The following is a 23,628-nucleotide window of genomic DNA, read 5'->3' as shown; positions in this document are numbered from 1 at the left end:
TTGTCTCATTTTACAGAGACAGAGAAGTTAACTTGTTCAAGGTCATACAGCTAGTAAATAACAGAGCTATTTAACACCTAACAGTTTTGAGTTAATATGACCCATTTTTCAAACAGTTGAACTAGTAACTAAGTTATTAGTGTATGTAGGCATAACCATTTACTAAGATTTCCTGCTCTCATTCCTCAAATTATTGATTTAATCTGAACTCTTGTGACACATGTCACAAGCCAGTTTTATTAAATGCACTTCACAAAAGATTTTGTTTATAATTTTTCACCACAACAATATTTTCTGACATGTCCCTTAAAAGTTGGTTTCATTTTATTTTATTTCCATTCATTTCTCTCCTTTGTTAGTTCATGGAGGGAGAATAGTTGCTAGGTTGATGTTAAATCTGAGGAAAATCTTTTAAGACTAATTTGAGGAACACAACCGATCTATTACTGTAAAGCTTGGTTAAAAATAATAATAAATCTTGGATAGTAACATGCTCTTTATATGTGGTTGCACGTAAGTTCTTCACTCCATGTTTTCATTCTGGGATGAAAGTTGAGCCTTGAGATGCTGGCGAGCTCCTTTATAACCAGTGAGATTGCATTTGAAGTCAGTTATAACACAACAGTTGGCATGATTGCATTAATTTATTAATAACACCTGATAAATTGTAGCATGCCTAGGATCTTAATATTCCCTTAAGAGGATATTTCCAGTAAAGTCAAAAAGAGTACCAGTTTGGGGGGCTTCCCTGGTGGCACAGTGGTTAAGAATCCACCTGCCAGTGCAGGGGACACGGTCCGGGAAGATCCCACATGCTGCGGAGCAGCTAAGTCCGTGCGCTGCAACTACTGAGGCTGCGCTCTAGAGCCCGTGAGCCACAACTGCTGCAGCCCACATGCCTAGAGCCTGTGCTCCGCAACAAGAGAAGCCACCACAATGAGAAGCCCGCGCACCGCAAGGAAGAGTAGCCCCCGCTCGCGCAACTAGAGAAAGCCCATGTGCAGCAGCAAAGACCCAATGTAGCCAAAAACAAATAAATTAAAAAAAAGAAAAAAAGAGTACCAGTTCCTAGTACTTACTATATTTGCGGGGGCGGGGGAGTCATTAACAGAGAACATTTCCAAAAGTGAGCTCTTTTAATTCAGAGAAGCTAGTATAATTTGAGTGAGAAAATTACATTTGAGAAAGAGGTTTTTAAAGCTAGTTACTTTTGAAAATAGGCAATATATGTATATGGCACCAGAAATAAAAGGTTAAAAAAAGTATGTATGTGTGTGTAGATAGATAGATAGATAAGGGTATTTTCTGTTGGCTGTGTAACAAATTGCCTCAAAATTTAGTGACTTAGGACTTCCCTGGTGGCGCAGTGGTTAAGAATCCACCTGCCAATGCAGGGGACGCGGGTTTGATCCCTGGTCTGGGAAGATCCCACATGTTGCGGAGCGGCTAAGCCCGTGCACCACAACTACTGAGACTGTGCTCTAGAGTCCGTGAGCCACAACTACTGAGCCCACATGCTGCAGCTACTGAAGCCCATGCGCCTAGAGCCCATGCTTCGCAACAAGAGAAGCCACCTCAGTGAGAAGCCCATGCACCGCAACGAAGAGTAGGCCCTGCTTGCTGCAACTAGAGAAAGTCCACGCACAGCAGTGGAGACCCAATTCAGCCAAAAAATAAATAAAAATTAAAAAAAAATTTAGTGACTTAAAATGATATTAAATATTTATTTTTTAATTTATTTTTATTTTTTGGCCACACCATGCGCAGCGTGTGGGCTCTTAGTTCTCTGACCAGGGATCAAACCCACGCCCCCTGCAGTGGTAGCACAGAGTCTTAACCTCTGGACTGCCAAGGAAGTCCCGATATTATACCATCCAGTTTCTATGGGTCAGAAATCTAGGAGGAATTAGCTGGATGGTTTTGGGTTGAGTCTCAGTGAGATAGTACTCATTATATTGGCTGAAGCTGCAGTCATCTGAAGGCTTGAGTGGGGCTGGAAGATTCACTTCTAACATGGCTCACTCATGTGGCTGTTGGTAGAAGGCCCCAGTTTCTCACCAGTTTTTGGCAGGAGATCTCAGTTGCTCGCTATGTGAACCCTTCTCGAGGGCTGCTTAAGCGTCTTCACGATGTAGCAGCTAGCTGCCCCCAGTGATGAGAAACACACACATGCACATGAGTGCATGCATGCATGTGCACGCAAAAACATAACACACACACACATACATACACACAACACACAGGCTTCAGTGTTTTTTATGACCTAGCCTCATAAGTCACCATTGTTTTCACCACTTTCTATTAGAATTGAGTCACCAAATACAGCCCACACTATATAGAGAAGGGAAATAGCCCTCACCTTTTTTTTTTTTAGGCCTCTCCTTTTGAAGAGAGGAGTTGTAAAGAATTTGAAGTATTCTTTTTGAAGCAAATAGCTTAGCAATCAGCTTTCAATATTTCTTGCATAGAGTCTTTGGTGCGTTAGCTTAGCATATACTGTTAATGAGGCCAGGGTCAGAGGGCCTAAGTTCAAACCAGTGTTTTGCTTTGTTTGCTGGATATGAAACGTCTCCGGTACTCCAGGGGCCATTGTGCAAATGCTAGTTATCAGTCTTGCTGGGGGGGTGCTGGGGGAAACTGAGTGGAGTGACTCAGTACAGATTCATGATATAAAAGCCTTGAAATAACATATGTAACTAAAGATGAGTGGGTAGTATGATCAGTCACAGAGATTAAGAGAGCCCATTAATCAACTCCTTATTATGTAAGAGGAAGTGGCATCTAGAAGGTGTGATTTGCTAGTGATGTTGTAGTTCTGGGGTTGAATAGCTCAGGTAGCATAGCACCCAGCCTGAGCATTTCTTTCTGTTTGGTATTCTCTGTACATGTTGTTTGAGACAGTTTCATCCAAGGAGCATAAACACAAACAAAAGAAACCAGATAGAAAAGAATGGCATATATAGTATGTTTCCATTCATTTAAAGTTCGAAAACAGGCAAAACTCAGCCGTATTGTTTAGAGATGTGTGACAGTACCACTCTCTGTCCATCCAAAGCTGCTCTTTCCTTTCTCCATAATAAGACTTAGAGATGGGCACATGACTGCCCAGCTACATCTCATTTCTCAGTCTTTTGTGCAGTTTGGTGTGCACCTGTGACAAAACTTTCTAAAGTGGTATGGAGTGGAATTGTTGTGTGCCACTTTTATACCTGGTTCCTAAAGCCCCCCGTGCATACTTCTTGCTCTTTTCCTCTTCTGTAGGGTAGGAAGGCAGTCATCAAGAGCAGTATTGAAGTCATGTGTTGAAAATGGCAGAGCCACCATCAGCTGGAGTTTCTCGACAGAGTTGACCCCTGGGAACCCAGACTGCCCACCCTAGCAGAGAATTACATTTATCTTGTGTTTGGGCCAGTATATTCTTTTTGTTACAGTAGTTAAAAATTGCTGTAACTAATACATGAGTAGCAAAAACATAAAGAAAACAAGGAAATTATTATTATAAAAGTGAAGAGAATGGCTGACCTCTGGGATAGAGGGAGGAAGTGATTCCTACAAGTAGAATTTTTGAGTTAATACAAGTATATACCGATAGTGGTTATCTATTAAGCAGTGATATATAATGTGATAATTATGATGTAATAATCAACTTGGTATATAGCCGTTGAGAATTTTCTAACTTTTATTCCTATCTAATGTGTATTTGCAGAAATATATTTTGTTTACATAAATGCTGTCATTTGGTGTTAGTCTTCATGCTTTTTTTCTCCCAACAGTGTTTTGGAGGTCTTTTCTTAACTATCTTCTATATGCATTTCTTTATGTTGCATACTATTGGATGTCGTGTATGTATTGTAGTTTATATAACAATTTCCCTAGTGATGGACTATTACAAATAGCACTGTAGTAAAATTGCATCTTTGTGCACCTGTGTTTCATTTTTTTTAATGATGTAATTGGAATTTTTATTTTATTTATTTTTAAAAATTTATTTATTTTTGACTGCATAGGGTCTTCGTTGCTGTGCACGGGCTTTCTCTAGTTGCGGTGAGCAGGGGCTACTCTTTGTTGCAGTGTGCAGGCTTCTCATTGCAGTGGCTTCTCTTGTTGTGGAGCACGGGCTCTAGGCGCACGGGCTTCAGTAGTTGTGGCTCACGGGCTCAGTCATTGTGGCTTGCAGGCTCTAGAGCACAGCCTCAGTAGTTGTGGCGCACAGGCTTTGTTGCTCCACGGCATGTGGGATCTTCCCAGACCAGGGCTCGAACCCATGTCCCCTGCATTGGCAGGCGGATTCTTAACTACTGCACCACCAGGGAAGTCCCTGCACCTATGTTTCTTCAGAGTAAATCTCTAAACATGAAGTTATTGGGTCATAGGATATTTATTCACATTTAAAATACTAATAGTTACTACTGCAAAACGAATGTATATCCCATCAGTATATCAGAGTACCCCTTTGCTCACAATATCACCTTTTAATATTATTAGCATTTAAAACTTTTACTAATCTAATGGATTAAATGTTGGTCTCGTTGTTTTGATTTCCTGATTACTAGTATTGTTGAATATTGTGTCATATTTACATTGATCTTTAAGTTTTCTTCTCCTTTGAATTAACCCTTGATATTTCTGTTGTTTATCCTTTTTCATATTGATCAGAAGGACTTTTTTTTTTTTTTTTTTTTGGCGGTACGCGGGCCTCTCACTGTTGTGTCTTCTCCCGTTGCGGAGCACAGGCTCCAGGCTCACAGGCTCAGCGGCCATGGCTCACAGGCCTAGCCGCTCTGCGGCATGTGGGATCTTCCCGGACCAGGGCATGAACCCGCGTCCCCTGCATCGGCAGGTGGACTCTCAACCACTGCGCTACCAGGGAAGCCCCAGAAGGACTTTTGTATATATTCTGAATATACATCCTCTGTATACTGTATTTGTGACACATTTTTTTTCCAACCTGTAACTTGTTTTGTAGTTTTGCGTATTGTTTTTTATTGTACAGAAGTTTTATTTAATCAGATTTAGTCAATCTTTTCCTTTAATACCTTTACGTTCCTTCCCTATCCTAGGAAATAAACATACTCTATATTTTCTTCTAGTACTTTTATATTTTTAGAATGTGATATGAGGTAGGGATCTAACTTTACTTTTTTCTCTGTTGATAGCCAGTTGTCCCAACAATACTTATGAAATAGCTCATCCTTTTCCTGCTGATTTGAAGCATCGCCTTTATTATTATTAAGTTCCTATACAGGCGGGGGTCTGTTTTTGGATACTGTCCTATTACATTGATGTCTTTGTCTTATGCTAATACCAATGCTATTTTTAATATACCTATATGATAGATTCTGATAGTCGATAAGGAAGTTCCCATTCACTTTTCTTCTCTGAAAAATCAGGGATATCTCTAGAATCAAAGAAATCTTTCTGAAGATGTAGTATTTGGGTTGGTTCTTTAAAAATCGACAGAATTTCAGTAATCAGAAAGGAAAAGGAGGACAGAGGTGGGGTATTAGGAATTTCAGTGCATGTTCTGTGAATCACACACACAGATAATTTGAGTCCAGATTGTTTTGGGCCTTGAGTGCAATATCAGGAGTTTAGCCTTCATTTGGCAGATGGTAGCAGAAGTGATGGGATCCAAGTGAGTCTGAGAAAGATGAATCTGGCACCAGAGTGAATAATAATTCAGGCGTGAATTAGTAGGGATCTGAACTAGGGAATGGGAAGGAATCATTCGTATAGAGACTTTTTGAAGGAATAGTCAGTAAGTGTTGATGGTTGATTGAAAAAAGGAGTTGAGGAAGAGAACCTAAGAGGCAAAGCTGGCTCTGAGGTTTTGAGGCTGGGTGGCTTCGGGAGACTGACAGGACTTGAGCTGTGAGAAGGATCTGGTTTGCAGGGATGGTGATGAATTGGTTTCAGGCATGTTTAATTGTAAGTGGTGGTAGACATCCAGTTGGAGATGTCTGGCAGTAGTTGGAAGTGTGAAACTAGGAGCTTTGGAAATACAAATCTGGGAGTCAGGTACATGGGAGTGTTAAATCCGTGGAAGTTTTTAAGATTATCTTGAAAATAATAAATATAGGAAAAGAAGGAGGCTTAAGGCAGAACTTTCATTATAACAACTAGCATTTGTTTTATACCCTTACTATGTGCTGAGCATGTACTAAGGTGCTGAGCACTCTATGTACTTTTTCTCATTTAATCCTTACAACCGTGTAGGTAGATGTTATTACTCTGGAGAGGTCTTAATGGGTTCTAAATCTCTTCTTTTTTTTTTTTTAATTAATTAATTAATTTATTTTTGGCTGAGTTGGGTCTTTGTTGCTGCCCGCAGGCTTTCTCTAGTTGTGGCTAGCCGGGGCTACTCTTTGTTGCAGTGCACGGGCTTCTCACTGCGGTGGCTTCTCTTGTTGCGGAGCATGGGCTCTAGGTGCGTGGGCTTCTTTAGTTGTAGCTCGCGGGCTCTGGAGTGCAGGCTTGGTAGTTGTGCCGCACGGGCTTAGTTGCTCCGCGGCATGTGGGATCTTCCCGGACCAGGGCTCGAACCCGTGTGCCCTGCATTGGCAGGCGGATTCTTAACCACTGTGCCACCAGGGAAACCCTAAGTCTCATCTTCTTAACCTCTAAGGTACTCTACCATATAGTTGATGGAGAAACAGTTTAGAAGAATAAGAGGGATCCATAAAATGTGAGAACTGGGAAAGACTAGGGATCATCTAATCCAACTCCTTGGTCTTAAACTTGGGAAACTAAGGCCTAAAAATATGGAACTTGTTCAGGGTCACAAAACCAGATTGTGGGATTGCTTAGCCACCACTGCTTCACAAGATTTTCTACTGAAATACTTCAAATCAGACTGTGTTCTTGTGTTGGGTGGGGGGTGTGTGGCTACTGCGAGTTTGAAATTTGTTTTGAGGTTTCCTGTTTTACTATTTAAATGTAAGTAAATGTTTCATTTTTACCCCAAAATATATCAGCCAGTATTTATTTATTTGTTTAACTTTTTATTTTGAACTAGCTTTAGATTTTCAGAGCAGTTGGAATGATAGAGCTCCTGCACACACAGTGCACACAGTCATTTGAGCCGTTGTTCCCATATAAATACTGCTTCATCTTTCTCTGGCTTCTTTAAAAATTTTTCCTTTGTCTTTAATTTTCAGCAGTTTGATTATGAAGTGTCTGGGCTTGAATTTCGTTGAGTTTAGCCTGCCTGGGGTTCACCAATGCTCCAGGTATTCTGTTCAGGTTTTATAGGTGAATTCAGTGGGAGAGACAGGGTACAGTGGGCTTTCTCTGTCTAACTCAGAACCAGAACCTTAATGGCATCTTTTGATTAAAAGAAGTATTTCATTTTGATATAGTCCAATTTAACAGTCTTTCCCTTTATTCTTTTCTAGAAGCTATATTGCTTTGCCTTTCAGATTATATTCACAATCTGTCTGTGTGACTTCATTTTTTATTGTCTGTTTTGAGTTATCATCATGAGCTCATGGGCTTATTTATATTTGTTTCAATTCATTTGCAGCTATTTTTCTTTCTGATGCTCAATTTGTCCCATCTCAGCTAGGGGGAGCTCTTTCAGGTTGCTTTCTATGTCCTTCCAACATGACCCAACTACTGTCTTTGACAGCATTCTAGATTTTCCATTAAGTTCTTGATCTTTTCATCATCTGACTCACACCAGGAATAGATTATTTTTCTAAGGACTGGTTCATTTTAATGAAAAATGGTATTTAGAGACTATCCTATGGGCAATAGACGTATTCATTGCTACAGGGTTGTCCTTGATGCTTTGTTTTTGAAGCTCTTTTTTTTAATTATAGAAGCAATCCATTTTCTTTATAGAACATTTCAAAGTATAAATGTATAGGGAAATTAAAATTATCCCTGATTTTCCACTTAGAACCTTGGCTTTCGAGATTATAAGTCTGTTTTTTAATTAGAACTCTTAGACATTCCAAACGTTTATTAGAACTTCCTCATTCTGTTTTTTACCACTTTCAGAAGATCAGAGACTTGAGGCACTCTGAATATCTAGCAAACCCTCCATAAATAATAATAAACAGCATGTTATTTCATGTATAAATAACTTTTCCTCCCCAAATTGAATGTTCCTTTCTGAGAGTGGTGATGGATAGATTTAGATGGATAGATTAAATATAAAGAAATAAGGCCAAGGAAAGAGAGACTCAAAGAATTGTACATCCATTGATTTAACATCTGTTTCATGTAAACTTCAAAAGAGACTATTAGACAATTTGGAAGCATGAGAAGCTATAATGAAGTCCCATTTTTATTTGATGTAGCTAACTTTGTAATATATCATGCTGTTAACCAGGATGGGGAATATAAATGCAATAGCACGTTTGGGAAAAATGATGAGATTAAAAAAAACCCAGCTTCATTGAGATATAATTCACATACCATAAAATTCACTCTTTAAAAGTGTACAATTCAGTGCTTTTTAGTATATTCAGAGAGTTGTGCAACCATCACCACTATCCAATTTTAGAACATGTTTATCACTGTAAAATGAGACCCCCATATCTGTTAGCAGCCATTCCTATTTCCCACTCCCACAACACCTGGCAACCATGAATCCACTTTCTGTCTATATAGATTTGCCTATTCTGAACAATTGATACAAATGGAATCATACATACTTGGCTTTCTGTGGCTGGCTTCTTGTACTCAGCATAGTGTTTTAAGGTTCATCCATTTTGTAGCATGTATCAGTACTTAATTTCTTTTCATGGCTGAATAATATTCCATTGTATGCATATACCACATTCTGTTTATCCACTCATCAGTTGATGGACATTTGTGTTGTTTCCTCTTTTTGGCTATTATGAATAATGCTACTGTGAACATTCATATACAAGTTTTTGTGTGGACATATGTTTTTAGTTCCCTTGGATGTAGATGTAGGAGTAGAATTGCTGGATTATATGGTGACACTGTGTTTAAGCTTTAAGGAACTGTCAGACTGATTTCCAAAGTGATCGCACCATTTCATAATCCCCCCAACCATGAAGGGTTCTAATTTCTTTACATTCCCGCCAACACTTGTTATTGTTTGTCTTTTTTGATTATAGTCATCTTAGTGGGTGTGAACTGGTATCTCGTAGTTTTCATTTACATTTATCTAATAACTAATGAGGTTGAGCATCTTTTCATGTGCTTGTCGGTCTTTTGTATATCTTCTTTGGGGAAATACCTGTTCAATTACTTTGCCCAATTTTTAATGGGATTATTTGTCTTTTTATTGCTGAATTGTAATAGTTCTTTATTTTGGATACAAGTCCCTTATTAGTTATATGATTTGCAAATATTCTCTCCTGTTTTGTGAGTCTTCTTTTCACTTTCTTGATGGTGTCTGTTGAAGCACACAGCCTTTTATTTTCAAAGTCCAGTTTATCTGTATTTTCTTTTTCGTCACTTGTGCTTTTTATGTCAATATCTAAGAAACCATTGCCTATTCTAAATTTACAAGATTTATTCCTATCTTTTCTTTTAAAGTTTTATAGTTTTATTTCTTACATTTAGGTCTATAATCCATTTTGAATTAATTTTTGTATATGGTGTGAGGTTGGGGATTCAACTTCTTTCTTTAGCATGTGGATATCCAGAATTCCCAGCACCATTTGTTGACAAGACTATTCCTTCCCCATTGAATTATCTTGGCACCCTTGTCAAAAATGAGTTGTCCATAAAGTAGGGTTTTTTTGGTGAACTCTCTATTCTGTTGCTTTATATCTATCCTTATATCAGAACTGCACTTTATATGCCAGCTCCTTACTTTGTAGTACGTCTTGAAATTGGGAAATATGAGTCCTCCAATTTTGTTTTTCTTTTTCAAGATTGTTTTGAGTTGAAAAGTCTGTTTTCAACTGTTCAAGCTGTTCTGAGTCCATTGCATTCTATGGGAATTTTTGGATCAGTTTGTCAGTTTCTGTCATGAAGTTATCTAGAATTTTGATAGGGATTGCATTAAATCTGTGAATCAATTTGGGGGGTTTTGCCATCTTAACAATATTAAGTCTTTCAACCCAGGGACACTGGCTGTCTTTCCATTCATTTATGTCTTTTATAATTTCTTACAACTATGTTTTATAGTTTCAGTATACAAGTTTTATAGTATTTTCATTTTATTCTTTTTGATGCTATTATAAATGCAATTGATTTCTTAATTTCACTTTTGAATTGTTTATTTCTAGTGCATAGAAATACAGCTGATGTTTTAAAAATCTTGTATCCTGCAACCTGTCTGAACTCATTTGTTAGTTATAATAGTGTTTTTTTGGTGTGGCTTACCTAGGAAGGTAATTTTCTATATACAAGATCATATTATTTTCAAATAGAGATAGTTTTACTTTCTTTTCATTCTGATACTGGTTTTGTATCTGTAAAATTTTGTTTTATTTTTTTGTTGAAGTATAGTTGATTTACAGTGTTTCAGGTTTACAGCAAAGTGATTCAGTTTTGTGTGTGTGTGTGTGTGTGTGTGTGTGTGTGTGTGTGTGTGTGTGTATTCTTTTTGAGATACTTATTTTGGTGGTGGGGGGGTGCCGTGCCGCGTGGCTTGTGGGATCTCAGTTCCTTGACCAGGGAGTGAACCCTGTGGCCATGGCAGTGAAAGAGCCAAATCCTAACCACTAGACCACCAGGGAACTCCCCTCAGGTACTTTTCCACTACAGATTCTTATAAGATATTGAATATAGTTCCCTTTTCTATACAGTAGGTCCTTGTTGTTTATCTATTTTATATACAGTGGTCTGTATCTGTTAACCCCAAATTCCAAATTTATCCCCCCCTGCCCTTTTCCCCTTTGGCAACCGTAAGTTTGTCTTCTATGTCTATGAGTCTATGAATCTGTAAATTTGAGGTGAATGGGGACATCTGTTGGACATGTCTAGCAGGCAGTTGGATATATGAGATCAGAACTAAGGGAAGATTGGGGCAGGAGATAGAAATTTGAAAGCCCTTATCAACATATGAATAGTGTAGTTTTTGGGAAGTGGAAGCCAGATTGAAGTAAATTGAGTAAATAAAAGGTGAGGTAACAGAGATAGCTAATATAGAAGCACAAATGAGAAGAAAAGAGCCTCAAAAGGTTAAACTTATAGTTTCTTAAAATATGGTTTGTGGGCCATCTGCATTTAAATTACTTGGGATACTTGTTAAAAATACATTTTCCTATGTTCCATCCCAGACCCTCTGAATTAGACTCTCTGTGGATAGGTCTTGGTGTTCTGCATTTTAAACTAATTCTTAGATAATTCTTGGGCACATAGGAATTAGAGAATCCCTCAACTAAAGGAATTCTGTTGAGAATGAAGGAATGGGAGAAAACTTGAGTGCTTTTGTAGCTTTGATAGAAACAATAGGGAGGGTGGAGTTGAAGAATGAGAAGAATGAAGAACCAAACTCCCCAAGGAAGGTGGAATTTAGAAAAGAGATGAAAGGATTGGCCCAGAATAGAAGGAGAAATGACTCTTCCATACATCTGGTGTTAACATACAGAGTTTTAAAAGCTTTGAAGTAAGCTAGCCCATTTCTTCATTTTTTTATATGGGAAAAACATAGTTAATAGGGCAAAGCAGTGCTCAGGGTTCCATAATCAATTATGTAATAATACTGAGTACAACCCAGTTTTCTCAGTTCCCCGTTTATTGGTGTTTGCACAGCCTCGTACTGTTGCTGATCCTGTTCATTTCTGTGTAGAGTTACTGTCTGTTTCTAGTAGTGCTTTAACCAAGAACATCTCTTCTGTCATAATGCTCTGTTTTGTTCACTATACCTCAGTCATATAAAGATTTCTAAAGGGTGGCAAAAAATAGAGAAGCTCTTGCATGCATGTATTGCTTCTGCCACCAGGATTGGGATAGTTGACTGAAATATCAGCCGAAAGCTTTTCTTCACAAAGACCAGCAGTACCCTAAACCGTCCCCGTTCCCTAACCCTAAACCTAACCCCAACCCTAACCCTAACCCTTAGGGGGTTCTGTGTACAGAACTAGTTGTTTACAGAACTAGTTGTTCATTTCTTCATTCTAGAATAGACTAAGCACAGCAGTGGCTGTCACTTATTCCATACTTGTTTTGCATCTAAAACTATGCTTAGTATTTTACATTCATTATCTTAGTTTTTTACAAGAACCATCTGAAGGTAGATAGTATTAAGATCCAAACTCTATAAATGAGGAAAGTCAAGGTCAGTGAGATTATCTAGTTCAATGAAACAAAGTGAGTGGCAGAACCAAGATTCAAACTCAGGTTTGAGTGTCTGACTCCCAAGTCCATGATCTTAACCACTCTGTCATTCTGTCTTTCTTTGTGTACATGGGAGATATGACTGTTGGAAGAAGGATTAACAATGGCATCCAAAATAACATGTTGTTCTCTAGACCACAATTTGTAGTGCTCCCATTATGTAACTTAGGGATGGACAACATTTTAAGACTGAGAGCTTATTTTGTAATACTTATATTGCTTGGTTACTTAAATCTGTATTAGGATTGCTGAATGTTAACGTGTAATACTTTCTTTTTCCCTTTCATTATTTTTATGCTACTTTAATGGTGGCTTTTGAAGTACTCTTTTCTTTTCAGAAAAACCATGCCAGATGGATCATCTGGATCGAATCCTTCTGTCTGGCATCTATAATGTACGAAAGGGAAAGACCCAGCTGCATAAGTGGGCTGAACGCCTGGTTGTTCTCTGTGGCACCTGCCTCATCGTTTCCTCAGTGAAGGATTGTCAGACTGGAAAGATGCACATTTTGCCTCTGGTTGGGGGAAAGGTAAGACTCACAAAGATGAATTATTCTTCCTCTAATCATCTTAATTAAAAAAATATCACATATGCTTTTCAGAGCTTTTTCCACATCTTTTCAAATAAACCAATATGAGCATTATTAAAGATTACGTCACAAAGTTTTTGTGTTCTTAGTTTTAAACAAAACCACTCAGGCTAATTTAAGCATAAAACAAGTTCATGTACATCACGGACTCCCTGGGAGGTCCAAAGACTATCCATGCCCCAAATTCTGCTGCAGGACCCGTCTGTTGGAGAAAACCCTGCGTCCACTGCTAGGCATAAATGCTCTCTCATTGGTACCACCAAGAGTAGACAGAGGATGCTACCACTAGAAGCTGCCTTTGTAAACTAGAAGTAGCTGTTAGCATCTCCTCCAAAATAGATTCTTTCCTGTTTCTCTTTTTCCCCTGTTAGACTGAAATTCAGAGTCTGGAGTGGTCATAAGCTCCTACCCAGCAGCCAGAGAAACCTGCCATTTCTTGCATCTGTACTAGAGAATTCCCCATCATAGGAAAGGCAGTTCCAAGTCTGGAAAACAGATAATGTTTATATGAAGTTATACATAATTTTATTTCCTTTATGTTGAATCTTGAAGATCATAAAACAATCTGAATTGAAGAGAACTTCCAGACAAAATGACTTTGTGAATCATGCTTTGAGATAGCCAGTTTGATCCAGATACACAGCAATATAGATAAAATACATATATTTAAAATATAAACATATGAAAGGACATAGCTGGACTTAGGAATGTGGAATAGAAATGTAAGTGGTGAGGGCCTACTGGGCTCTGGGTCTGAAAGGTGGCAGCCTAGGGGTTTAGCTCCTATAAGTATCTGGGTCTAAAAGTACTCTGGTTATGATGGGGAACCTGGCCCAAGCTTATTGCTGGAAGCTAGGAAATGAGTGGTATTCTTTGTTCCTGATAAAAAGCTGGGAAAAAACAAAAACCCAAACAAAAAACTTCTGTAAACCACTGACTGGAACCAAGGCTTGTTCCTGGCTGTGGTTCTAAACAAATGCGTGGACCCAGTTGTATGCCCTGTGACTAGGAAATGAACAAGCCCCACCTGGCCTAATAAATGAATGTGTGTCACTCCAGTATCATCCGTGGAACAGGAACCCACTACTACCAGTATGAGACCTGGTTCTATTCTTGGGGGCTGAAGGATAGTGAAGAAAGTAAGTGAAATTTCTCCAAAGGGAGAAGGTGAGTGAGGACAAGGTTGGAGGATTGGCGGAGAGGAAGTGGGAAACAGAGCAAGAAAGAAAAACAAACCTCCCATTTACGTAATTCTTGTCCGTTCTCTCTCTTCCCTCACTAATAGAATAGAATTGTGTTCAGGGTGGTGATGTGACCAAGATCAAAAACTCCCCAGCCTCCCTTGTAGCTAGTGGTGGCTAATAAATATAAACAGAAGTTTGCAGGTGGGACTTTTGGGAAAGGCCTTTAAAGTGGGAGAGACGTGGATGGCTTGACCCTTTGCCCTGCGTTTCCTTCCTTTATGGAACATAGTCTCTTGGTATTGGAGATGGAGCAGTCATATGGTGGCTGGAAACTGCAGGCATTTGCTGAGTGTGGCCTTCTGGAAAGCAGGAGGCGCCTGGGCCCCTGGTGGCAGGGCAGAGCTGCTGTAGCACTCCTGGACTGATGCTGTGTTTTTAAGCCACTACTTCACAGCTGAATGTAATGAACCAACGAACGTACTGAAGAATTTCACAGATAAAACGTATAAGAGAGCCCATAAGGGAGGGTCCAGTATACATCTAATAGCAGTGTCAGAGAGGAGAGTAAAGGAGAATGGATAAGCAATATCTGAAGAAATAACGGTTGAGATTTTTCTAGAAATAAAGACAGACATGAGTGTTCAGATTGAAAAGACACTGGGTACTGAACAGGATAAATAAAAATAAGTTGACATGTAGACACATTGCAGAACATGAAGGAGCAAATCACAGAAGCTTCCAGAAAGAAAAGATTACCTGCAAAGAATTGACAGGCTGACAACAGCTTTCTTTTCATCAACAATATGTGTAGAAGACTATTTGCAAAATTGCTGAGAGAAAATAAATGTCAACCTGTAGTCTTTACTTGACTTTACAAAAGTCAAGGCAAAATAGAACATTTTCAGACATATAAAGACTAATGAGGGAGTTCCCTGGCGGTCCAGTGGTTAGGACTGGGTGCTTTCACTGCCGCGGTGCAGCCAAAAAAAGAAAAAAAGACTGGTACTTCCCTGGTGGCGCAGTAGTTAAGAATCCGTCTGCCAATGCAGAGGACACAGGTTCAAGCCCTGGTCTGGGAAGATCCCACATGCCGTAGAGCAACTAAGCCCGTGCGCCACAACTGCTGAAGCCCGCGCACCTAGAGCCCGTGCTCCGCAACAAGAGAAGCCACTGCAGTGAGAAGCCTGTGCACCAGAATGAAGAGTAGCCCCCGCTCACTGCAACTAAGGAAAGCCCACGTGCAGCAACGAAGGCCCAATGCAGCCAAAAATAAATAAAAGAGTGGACATGAATTTCATTTAAAAAAATTTAAAAAAAACACCCCTCCAAAAAACAAACAAAAAAAAAGAAATAAAACAACAAAGGAAAGTAAATTCAAAGGGAAGGCATGAGATAAATAGATGATGAGCACAGACACTGACAAAATATGGTAGTAAATTTAATATTGATTGTAAAAACGTTTAAAATTTTTAATATTTTAAATATAAATTTAAACAACTAAAGCTCAAACTATCCTGAATAGTATTCAAGGTGTGGTGGTGTGTTCAGTAAGGAAAGTGTGATGCAGTTTTGGGATAAGTGATTTATGAGTATAACTTGGAAGTTTCCAGCTGACTCACCAAGATTCAGTAGCTATGACATACTAAAGTGAGATGTCAGACAAAGATGTAAGTGGTTCCATAACTATAAAAAGACTTCATCCTCATCAAAGCTATATAGGTTGGGTTGTTGAAAAGAGCTGTTGTGCAGTGAATCCCTGCCACCACCCCAAATGGTACTGAGGGAGGTTTCTGCCTCTTTCCTCAAGCCTAGTGAAAGAGGTTTCAAAAGGACCCAAGAGAGCCTGATATGGGTCCCCTGCAGTAAGGGGGACATAGTGCACTGGTGTCCTGCCTTCTAACCAGGAAGTCTTGAGGACGAAAGATAAGCTGCCGGCTGCTTTGGTGATAGAGCAAAGCGCCTAACTCATGTGTTGGGATCACTGTGTACTCTGGGTTTGTTAGTATGTGACCCAGATGGGTTGAGAGAGAGCAGGAGCCATTGGGTAGGTGGGTGGATTCTCTTAGAATATGTCCAGTGGGGCCACCTGGAGGGGCAAACAGACTTCACTGGAGGGTGGGCTGTCAGTGGACCACCAGATTCCTTCAGGTCTGAGGAGGGAGTGGTCACCTGCTAGAATAGCATGCATTAGCCTGGTCAAGGGATCTGTATGTGAGAAGCCATCATTGGTTGGACTGGGGGGGCCGGGTATCCAAAGAACCCTCAAAAGGACCCTACTGAGGAAGATCATCCCCTTTAAAATCTGGTAGGCCCAGAGAGTGTGAAGTCAGGTTATGACTCTACTAGTCTAGTAAGAACCTTTGGGCTTGCGTCTTCCCTGTCCTTCCTCCTGCCCCACTTCAATGATGGAGGGAGTCAGAAATGGCTTCTATCCCAGCACCTAGTAAGTAAGGGAGGAGGTGAGTCCAAAAAGTAGGCCAAGGTACCCCTTGCAGGCAGGCAGCTACCTCCAGTGTGCCGCAGTGGTGGGGAAAGGGTTGGAGCAATTTTACCCTTGAAGTGGAAACTTTGGCTTTTATCATGTGGGCCTGCAGACTCTCCTGTTCTGAAACAGGCATGCATTCTTGCATTACTGGGACTCATACTGACTGTTGCTAAGCTGGGAATGCTCCTTCCCCAGGAGGTTTCCACACCTTGCTCCTGAATAAAATAAAAGACTTGTGGGGTCTTTGCTCACATGTTCCCTCCTCAGTGAGTCCTTCCTTGACTGTCCTATTCATAACTCAGATCACATACCCTGTTCCCCTCCAAGCCTGTACCCTGCTTTATTTTTCTTCATGTTACTCATTCTGTATTTTAGCATATTATGCTATATCATGTCACCATTTTTTATTTATTTATTTATTTGTCGCTGCATTGGGTCTTCGTTGCTGCGCGCGGGCTTTCTCTAGTTGTGGTGGCTTCTCTTGTTGTGGAGCACAGGCTCTAGGTGCATGGCTCACGGGCTCAGCAGTTGTGGCTTGCGGGCTCTAGAGTTCAGGCTCAGTAGTTGTGGTGCATGGGCTTAGTTGCTCCACAACATGTGGGATCTTCCCGGACCAGGGCTCGAACCTGTGTCCCTTGCACTGGCAGGCGGATTCTTAACCACTGTGCCACCAGGGAAGCTCTCATGTCACCATTTTGATATATAAACTCCATTGAGGGCAGAGGGTTTGTTAATTTTTTCCCCTGTTATGTCCCCAGCACCCACAATAGTAAAAAGTATTCATTCAGCAGATAATTATCAAACTGAGATTGTTTTGTGATTTAAGGAGTAATAAATAAATTTACTTATGGCTATGCCCTATGAATCCTACTCCTTCAACATATCTGTTAAATAAGTATTCCTTTGTTTTTTTCTCTTTTTTTTTGGCCACACTGTGCGGCATGCGGGATCTTAGTTCCCTGACCAGGGATCGAACCCATGCCCCCCTGCAGTGGAAGAAGCGTGGCGTCTTAACCACTGGACCACTAGGGAATTCCCCCTTTGGTTTTTTTTTTAAACAGCTTTATGAGACAGAATTCATATAGTGTACAATTAATCCATTTAAAGTGTACAATTCAGTGACTTTTAGTATATTCACAGAGTTGTACAACTGTCACCATAATCGATTTTAGAATATTTTCATGACCCTTTGAAAAGAAACCCTGCACTACTTAGCCGTCATCTCCCCATTCCTTCTCCAGCCCCAGGCACCCATTAATCTACTTTCTGTCTCTATAGATTTACTGATTCTGGACATTTCATATAAGTGGAATCATATAATATATGGTTCTTTGTGACTGACTTCTTTCTCTTAATATAACGTTTTCAAGGTTCATGCATGTTTTAGTGTGTATCAGTATTTTATTCCCATTTACGGCTGAGTAGTATTCCATTGTATGGATGTACTACATTTTGTTTATACATTTACCTGTTGATGAGCATTGAGGGTATTTCCACTTTTTGACTATTATGAATAATGCTGCTAATAATTCACATAGAAATTTTTGTGTGGATGCGTCTTTTCTTGGGTATATACCAGGAATGGAATTGCTGCGTCGCACGGTTGCTTTTGAGGAACTGCTAGGCTGTTTTCCAAAGTGGCTGCACCATTTTACATTCCCACAGCAGTGTATGAGGGTTCCAGTTTCTCTGTATGCTTGCTAATGCTTGTTACCTAACACTTGTTATTATCTGTGTTTTTGATTTTAGCCATCCTAGTGAATGTGACATGGTACTTTGTGGTTTTGACTTGCATTTGTCTAATAACTAATGATGTAGAACATCATATCGTGTGCTTATTGGCCATTCCTCTGTCTTCTTTGGAGAAATATCTGTTCAGATCTTTTGCCTATTTTAAAAAATTGAGTTGTTTGTCTTGTTATTGTCCTTTGATTTTTGATTGGGATTGTTTACTTTAATTGGTTCTGGTTTTCTCCCCTTCTCTTCTTCAGGTAGAAGAAGTGAAGCGACGTCAGTACTGCCTTGCATTCAGCTCAGCTGGAGCCCAAGCTCAGACCTATCACGTCAGCTTTGAGACTTTGGCTGAGTACCAGAGATGGCAGCGGCAATCATCCAAGGTGATAAGCTGTCAGACCTCCTGATGTGGAGATAAGAGCAGAGAAACCCAACAGAAGTATATTTTGAAACTGAACTTACTCCCAAGAGATCAAATTATAATTCTTACGCACATCACTCTAGGCCTTTCTGAGTACATAGTGAATGAAATGGAATTCTCCCAGATCCTTAACTTATTATTTATATTTGCATAGTACAGAATGCTTACAAAAGTGTTTTCAGGTGCATTTACCTTTATACCATCTTTGTGAAAAAGAGGGCCTTGAAGGATTTGAGACACAATGAAATTCAAATGACTCTCCCTTGACCATAGTGGTCAATGATAGATGGAGCTGTTCCCTAACTCATAGCCTAGTGTATCTGTATGTGTTTAGCACAGCTTTGATGAACCACTTTAAATTTGAACTTATTGATGGGACATGGCCTGTGATCCTGTCACAAACCATTATTCCTGTATGCTGAGGATAATTGGCTTTTTAGCATAATTTCTGCTTTCCTAGCCTTTAAAGATGAAGTGCTCTAAAATTGTATTTCATTTTCCAAATTCTCTTGTTCTCCTAGCCATCTTTTCAGAATTTAAACACATTTTTCTTTATGGAGCTAAATAGCTTCATGAAGGATTGTTTCAGTATAATGACATGCCATCAAAACATGAATGACTTTTGCAGTGATATTTTGTTTGTTTTAGACCCATTTTCACAGTCCATGTTGTATTAGCCTACTATTATAGTAATATAAATCTTGTTTTGGCTTTATTGGATTTTCTGTACTTGTGGTGGTATAAAATCTCTGAATAAAACTAGTTTCAATTTTAAATAGCTATTTCATTCTTCTGCCCTTGTAAAGAGAAATTAATATTTTTTGAGCACCTTTTGCATGCTAAGCAGTGGTGCTGTGTGCTTGGTTATTTAATTTTCCTCGTGACAGATGAAGAAATTGCACAAGTAAGGAACAGGGCTTGTGCGGCTGCAAAAGGCTGTGTCTTTCAGTATCACACTCCCTCCTAAAGTTTTGTACAGTTACTTTGAATCATCTTAACTTCCTGCATGAACTGTTAACTTTCCATCTTTATGATTTGTATTTTTTTTTTTTACCTTTTACTTGTAGACACTTTACAGCTTATACCTTTCTGTTTTTCAAGCATCTCACGGTTTTAGGAAAAAGTAAAAATTAACTGTTTCTTATAAATGAATAATCGGATCTCATGACCTTTCTTTTCTTTCCCATCTTACTTTTTTTAATAAATAAATAAATTTATTTATTTATTTATTTTTGGCTGCAATGGGTCTTCGTTGCTGTGTGTGGGCGACCGAGGGCTACTCTTCATTGCAGTGTGCAGGCTTCTCGTTGCAGTGGCTTCTCTTGTTGCGGAGCACGGGCTATAGGCACGCGGGCTTTAGTAATTGTGGCACACAGACTCGGTAGTTATGGCTCGCTGGCTCTAGAGTGCAGGCTCAGTAGTTGTGGTGCACGGGGCTTAGTTGTTACGTGGTCTAAGGGCTTCTTCCCGGACCAGGGCTTGAACCCGTATCCCCTGCATTGGCAGGCGGATTCTTAACCACTGCGCCACCAGGGAAGTCCCTCCCATCTTTTTAATCAGTGCCTTTTTGTGTCAATGCCGTCCTGTCCTCTGCTAGGTGGGAAACATTTGGGGCTGGCTCAGATGGCTCTTCTCTTTGACCTTGTCCAGGTGGTGTCCCAGCGTATCAGTACCGTGGACCTCTCGTGTCACAGCCTTGAGGAGGTTCCTGAGCATCTCTTCTACAGTCAAGATATCACCTACCTCAACTTGCGACACAACTTCATGCAATTAGAAAGACCAGGGGGCCTTGACACTTTCTACAAGTATGTGGGGCATAGGTTTCCAGACTAGCTTACTAAAACTGAATCGTAATCAGTACCTATAAGCGAGCATGTTTACCATCATATATATATTTGAAAACTTCCCCTCCGTTTTGAAGAGGAAGTAAGAATTGTTATTCACAGTTTTCCCACTCCCCTTTTCCCCTCTGTACAAGAGAAGGTAGATGCACAGTTTCTGTTACGGAGGCAACATTGAGCTGCCCTTGGTTTGGATAATCCTTTTCTATATGTCATTGACAGCAATGCGTGATCTGCCTCCAGGGTAAATCGAGAGATTCTGTATATGGGAAGTTTTTGAATCAGAAGTTTCAAACTTAACTAACTTAAAGGAAATAGGCCAGATTTCAAGAATTCCACTCCAAGGTTAGGGCTTTTATCTTTCCTTTGCACCTGCTACTGCCAACTCTGAAGTCTTTTGTCAGCTATGAAACCTCTCTCTTCTAATAAAGGAACCATTTCAGTCCTAAGGGACAATGACCCATATATTTTCCCATCTCCTTTGTTAGAATATATTCCCCATTTCCACCCTCCACCCATTTCATCTCCTTCCTCCCTTTAAAAATGGACGGAAGTGAATAAATATATGGTGTAAGTAATTGTCTGGGCTTCTTGTGGGGAGGAGAGAAATTGGAAATTAAAGCATTCAAATTATATGGTGATTAAAAAGATAAATGCACATTGAAATGACATATTTTATCTACTTAGTAACTAATATTTCTAGAATAATTTTCAGAAAGCATGATTTTTACCTCGTCTGAAATGTTTTGCAAAGGTTTTCAAATATAAGCCTATATTTAGTAATGAAATAATTATTTTAATAATATTGATATTTAAAAATAAAAACAAGCTATAATTTTAAGGAAGTGGGTTTCTAGTATTTCCTTCTGTTTCTATGAAAAGAGGGTTAATCTAGTTTGAGGGCTGGATTAGCAGTTTGGAAGTCAAGGTGCCAAGCCGAAGGAACAATCAGTACTCAAGCTGAAATTTTGGAAGAGGAACCTTAGAGAGAGGTACCAAGGATTCAAATCTAGAAGCAGATGATACAGTTCATCATCGTGGAGGACACCACCTCAGGCTTACCGTCTTGTAATAGTATAGTAATGAAGTATAATACTTCTAAGTAGAATTACAGGAGTGACTCCTGTGGATCCAATTTATGATGATACTATCTCTCAGTGAGACATTATATAGATACTTCTACAAAAAAAAATTGAAGCATTAAAAATTAGTTCATGTTGTATATCATCACGTTACAGTAAAACTCAGCATCACCAACATATTTTTAAGCTCTAACTGGCCCATTCATTTCAAGTGACTTTTGAGCCAGCATAGTTTCAGTACAAAAAAAGAAATTGCTTATAATGGGATTTGATCTGAACGTTTGTTAGCTATTCCTGTGTCCATGGGTTGATTAATTATTGTTAAGGCTTTCATATATCGCACGTAGAAATTTAATAAAGGAAAAGATTTGAAGCATATCAATAATGATTGATTCATTTTGATAGAAGATAATTGTACCAATGTGAGCTTTTCAAGATTTTCTGCATTTTTAAGGAGAAGAGAGAACAACTCCTGTCGCACCAGACCTGGTTTTCTCAACAGCTTGCACTGGGTATTAGTTATCTTAGTGTCTATGCCACACATAATGTTCGGCACATACTGAGTGCTCAGTAAATATTTGCAGAACAAATTCTTTGATGGACATTTAAAATAGATCACTTTTTCATTCAGTAGTATAATATGCCTTTGCTTTTTAGATTTTCTCAGCTTAAGGGCCTGAACTTGTCCCATAATAAGCTTGGGTCATTTCCTGTATTGTTATGTGAAATTTCTACCCTGACCGAGCTCAACCTTTCCTGTAATGGATTCCACGACCTGCCGAGTCAGATTGGCAATCTGCTGAAGTAAGTATCTGACTTTTACTAGATTTGTCTTTTCCTGTGTTTGCAGCGTAAGGAACTTGTCTGCATTTGGAATGAAGGTAGTTCCATGAGCTCTTGCAGTGAAATAAATCATGTAATTATGAGGATTCTGGTCAGCAGCAGCTACTTGCCTGCAGAAGTAACTAGTCCCTCAGTTTTAACAGCAGAGGCTCTGATTACCCTTGATGTTAGAGGGACCATCTGTATTTCAGTTATCTTAGTAAGACTCTATTTAGATAGACCTAGGGCATTTTATCATTATTGGATTCATAATAAGTTAATGACAAGTCAAAATCCATAATTCTAGTTCTATCCATTCCAGTTAAAACTTTTCATCAAGTTTTGTTTTCTTCCTGCAGTCTTCAAACCCTCTGTCTTGATGGCAACTTTCTGACTACTTTACCTGAAGAATTGGGAAATCTGCAACAGCTTTCCTCCCTGGGTATTTCCTTCAACAACTTTAGTCAAATTCCCAAGGTTTATGAGAAACTCACTATGTTAGATAAAGTGGTTATGGCAGGAAACCAACTGGAAGTGCTGAACCTGGAGGTGCTGAACTGTATGAGCCACGTCAAACATGTGGATTTGAGGTGAGGTCATTCTTCACCATGCCTTCCTTTCACCTGACCTGTAATGGACCTTTACGTTTTCTTTTAATGAAGACTTTTTAAAACATTAGGTTTTTAGAACACTGTATGTTTTCAAAGCTGTAGTTAAGCTTCATTTTTCACTCAGTGGCAGAGAGATTATGAATGAGGTAGGTGTACCATGTGGTAGAGACAAAGGTTGTTCTGACTTACCCTCCCAGCAATGTTTTATGAGAACTCCAATTTCGTCACATTCTTATCACGTTGGATTTTAGCAGTCTTTGTTGGATTTTAGCAGTCTTTTTCCTTGTTGTCAATGTAGTAGGTAGAAAATAGTATTTCATTGTTTTAATCAGCATTTATGGTGAGTGAGTTGAGTGTCTTTTTGTATACTTATTGGTAGTTTGTATTTTTCCATAAACTTGACCATTTTTCTATTGAATCATTGGGTTGCTTCTTGATAGCTATTGTATTATAATTAAAATGTTAACAGTTTTACTACTAACAATTTTTAATAAGAGTTTTATTCCCTTTTTAAATTTATTATTTATTTATAATCTTTTCCTAAAGGAAGCTAGTAAAACACACATACTGGATGTTCTGTCATTTACAC

The 23,628-nt window shown here is 39.2% G+C and overlaps 1 protein-coding gene across 2 annotated transcripts in view; it reads left to right on the top strand.

Moving 5' to 3' along the window:
- PHLPP2 (PH domain and leucine rich repeat protein phosphatase 2) overlaps positions 1-23,628 on the top strand; it is a gene marked incomplete at both ends in the record, with an annotated part of 69,466 nt that overhangs the window by 19,053 nt on the left and 26,785 nt on the right. For both annotated transcript variants that reach the window (XM_082863053.1, XM_082863054.1), the window contains 5 exons: positions 12,609-12,799; positions 18,520-18,645; positions 20,334-20,488; positions 22,264-22,410; positions 22,788-23,018. In XM_082863053.1, the coding sequence (XP_082719179.1) occupies positions 12,609-12,799; positions 18,520-18,645; positions 20,334-20,488; positions 22,264-22,410; positions 22,788-23,018 (850 nt within the window). The remainder of the gene's footprint in view (positions 1-12,608; positions 12,800-18,519; positions 18,646-20,333; positions 20,489-22,263; positions 22,411-22,787; positions 23,019-23,628) is intronic.

The sequence above is a fragment of the Leucopleurus acutus genome (assembly GCF_964270905.1).
Source record: "Leucopleurus acutus genome assembly, chromosome: 20".
In the NCBI taxonomy this organism is placed as follows: domain Eukaryota; kingdom Metazoa; phylum Chordata; class Mammalia; order Artiodactyla; family Delphinidae; genus Leucopleurus; species Leucopleurus acutus.
Note: the sequence above shows the minus strand (reverse complement) of the source record. Positions and strands in the feature narration are given on the sequence as shown.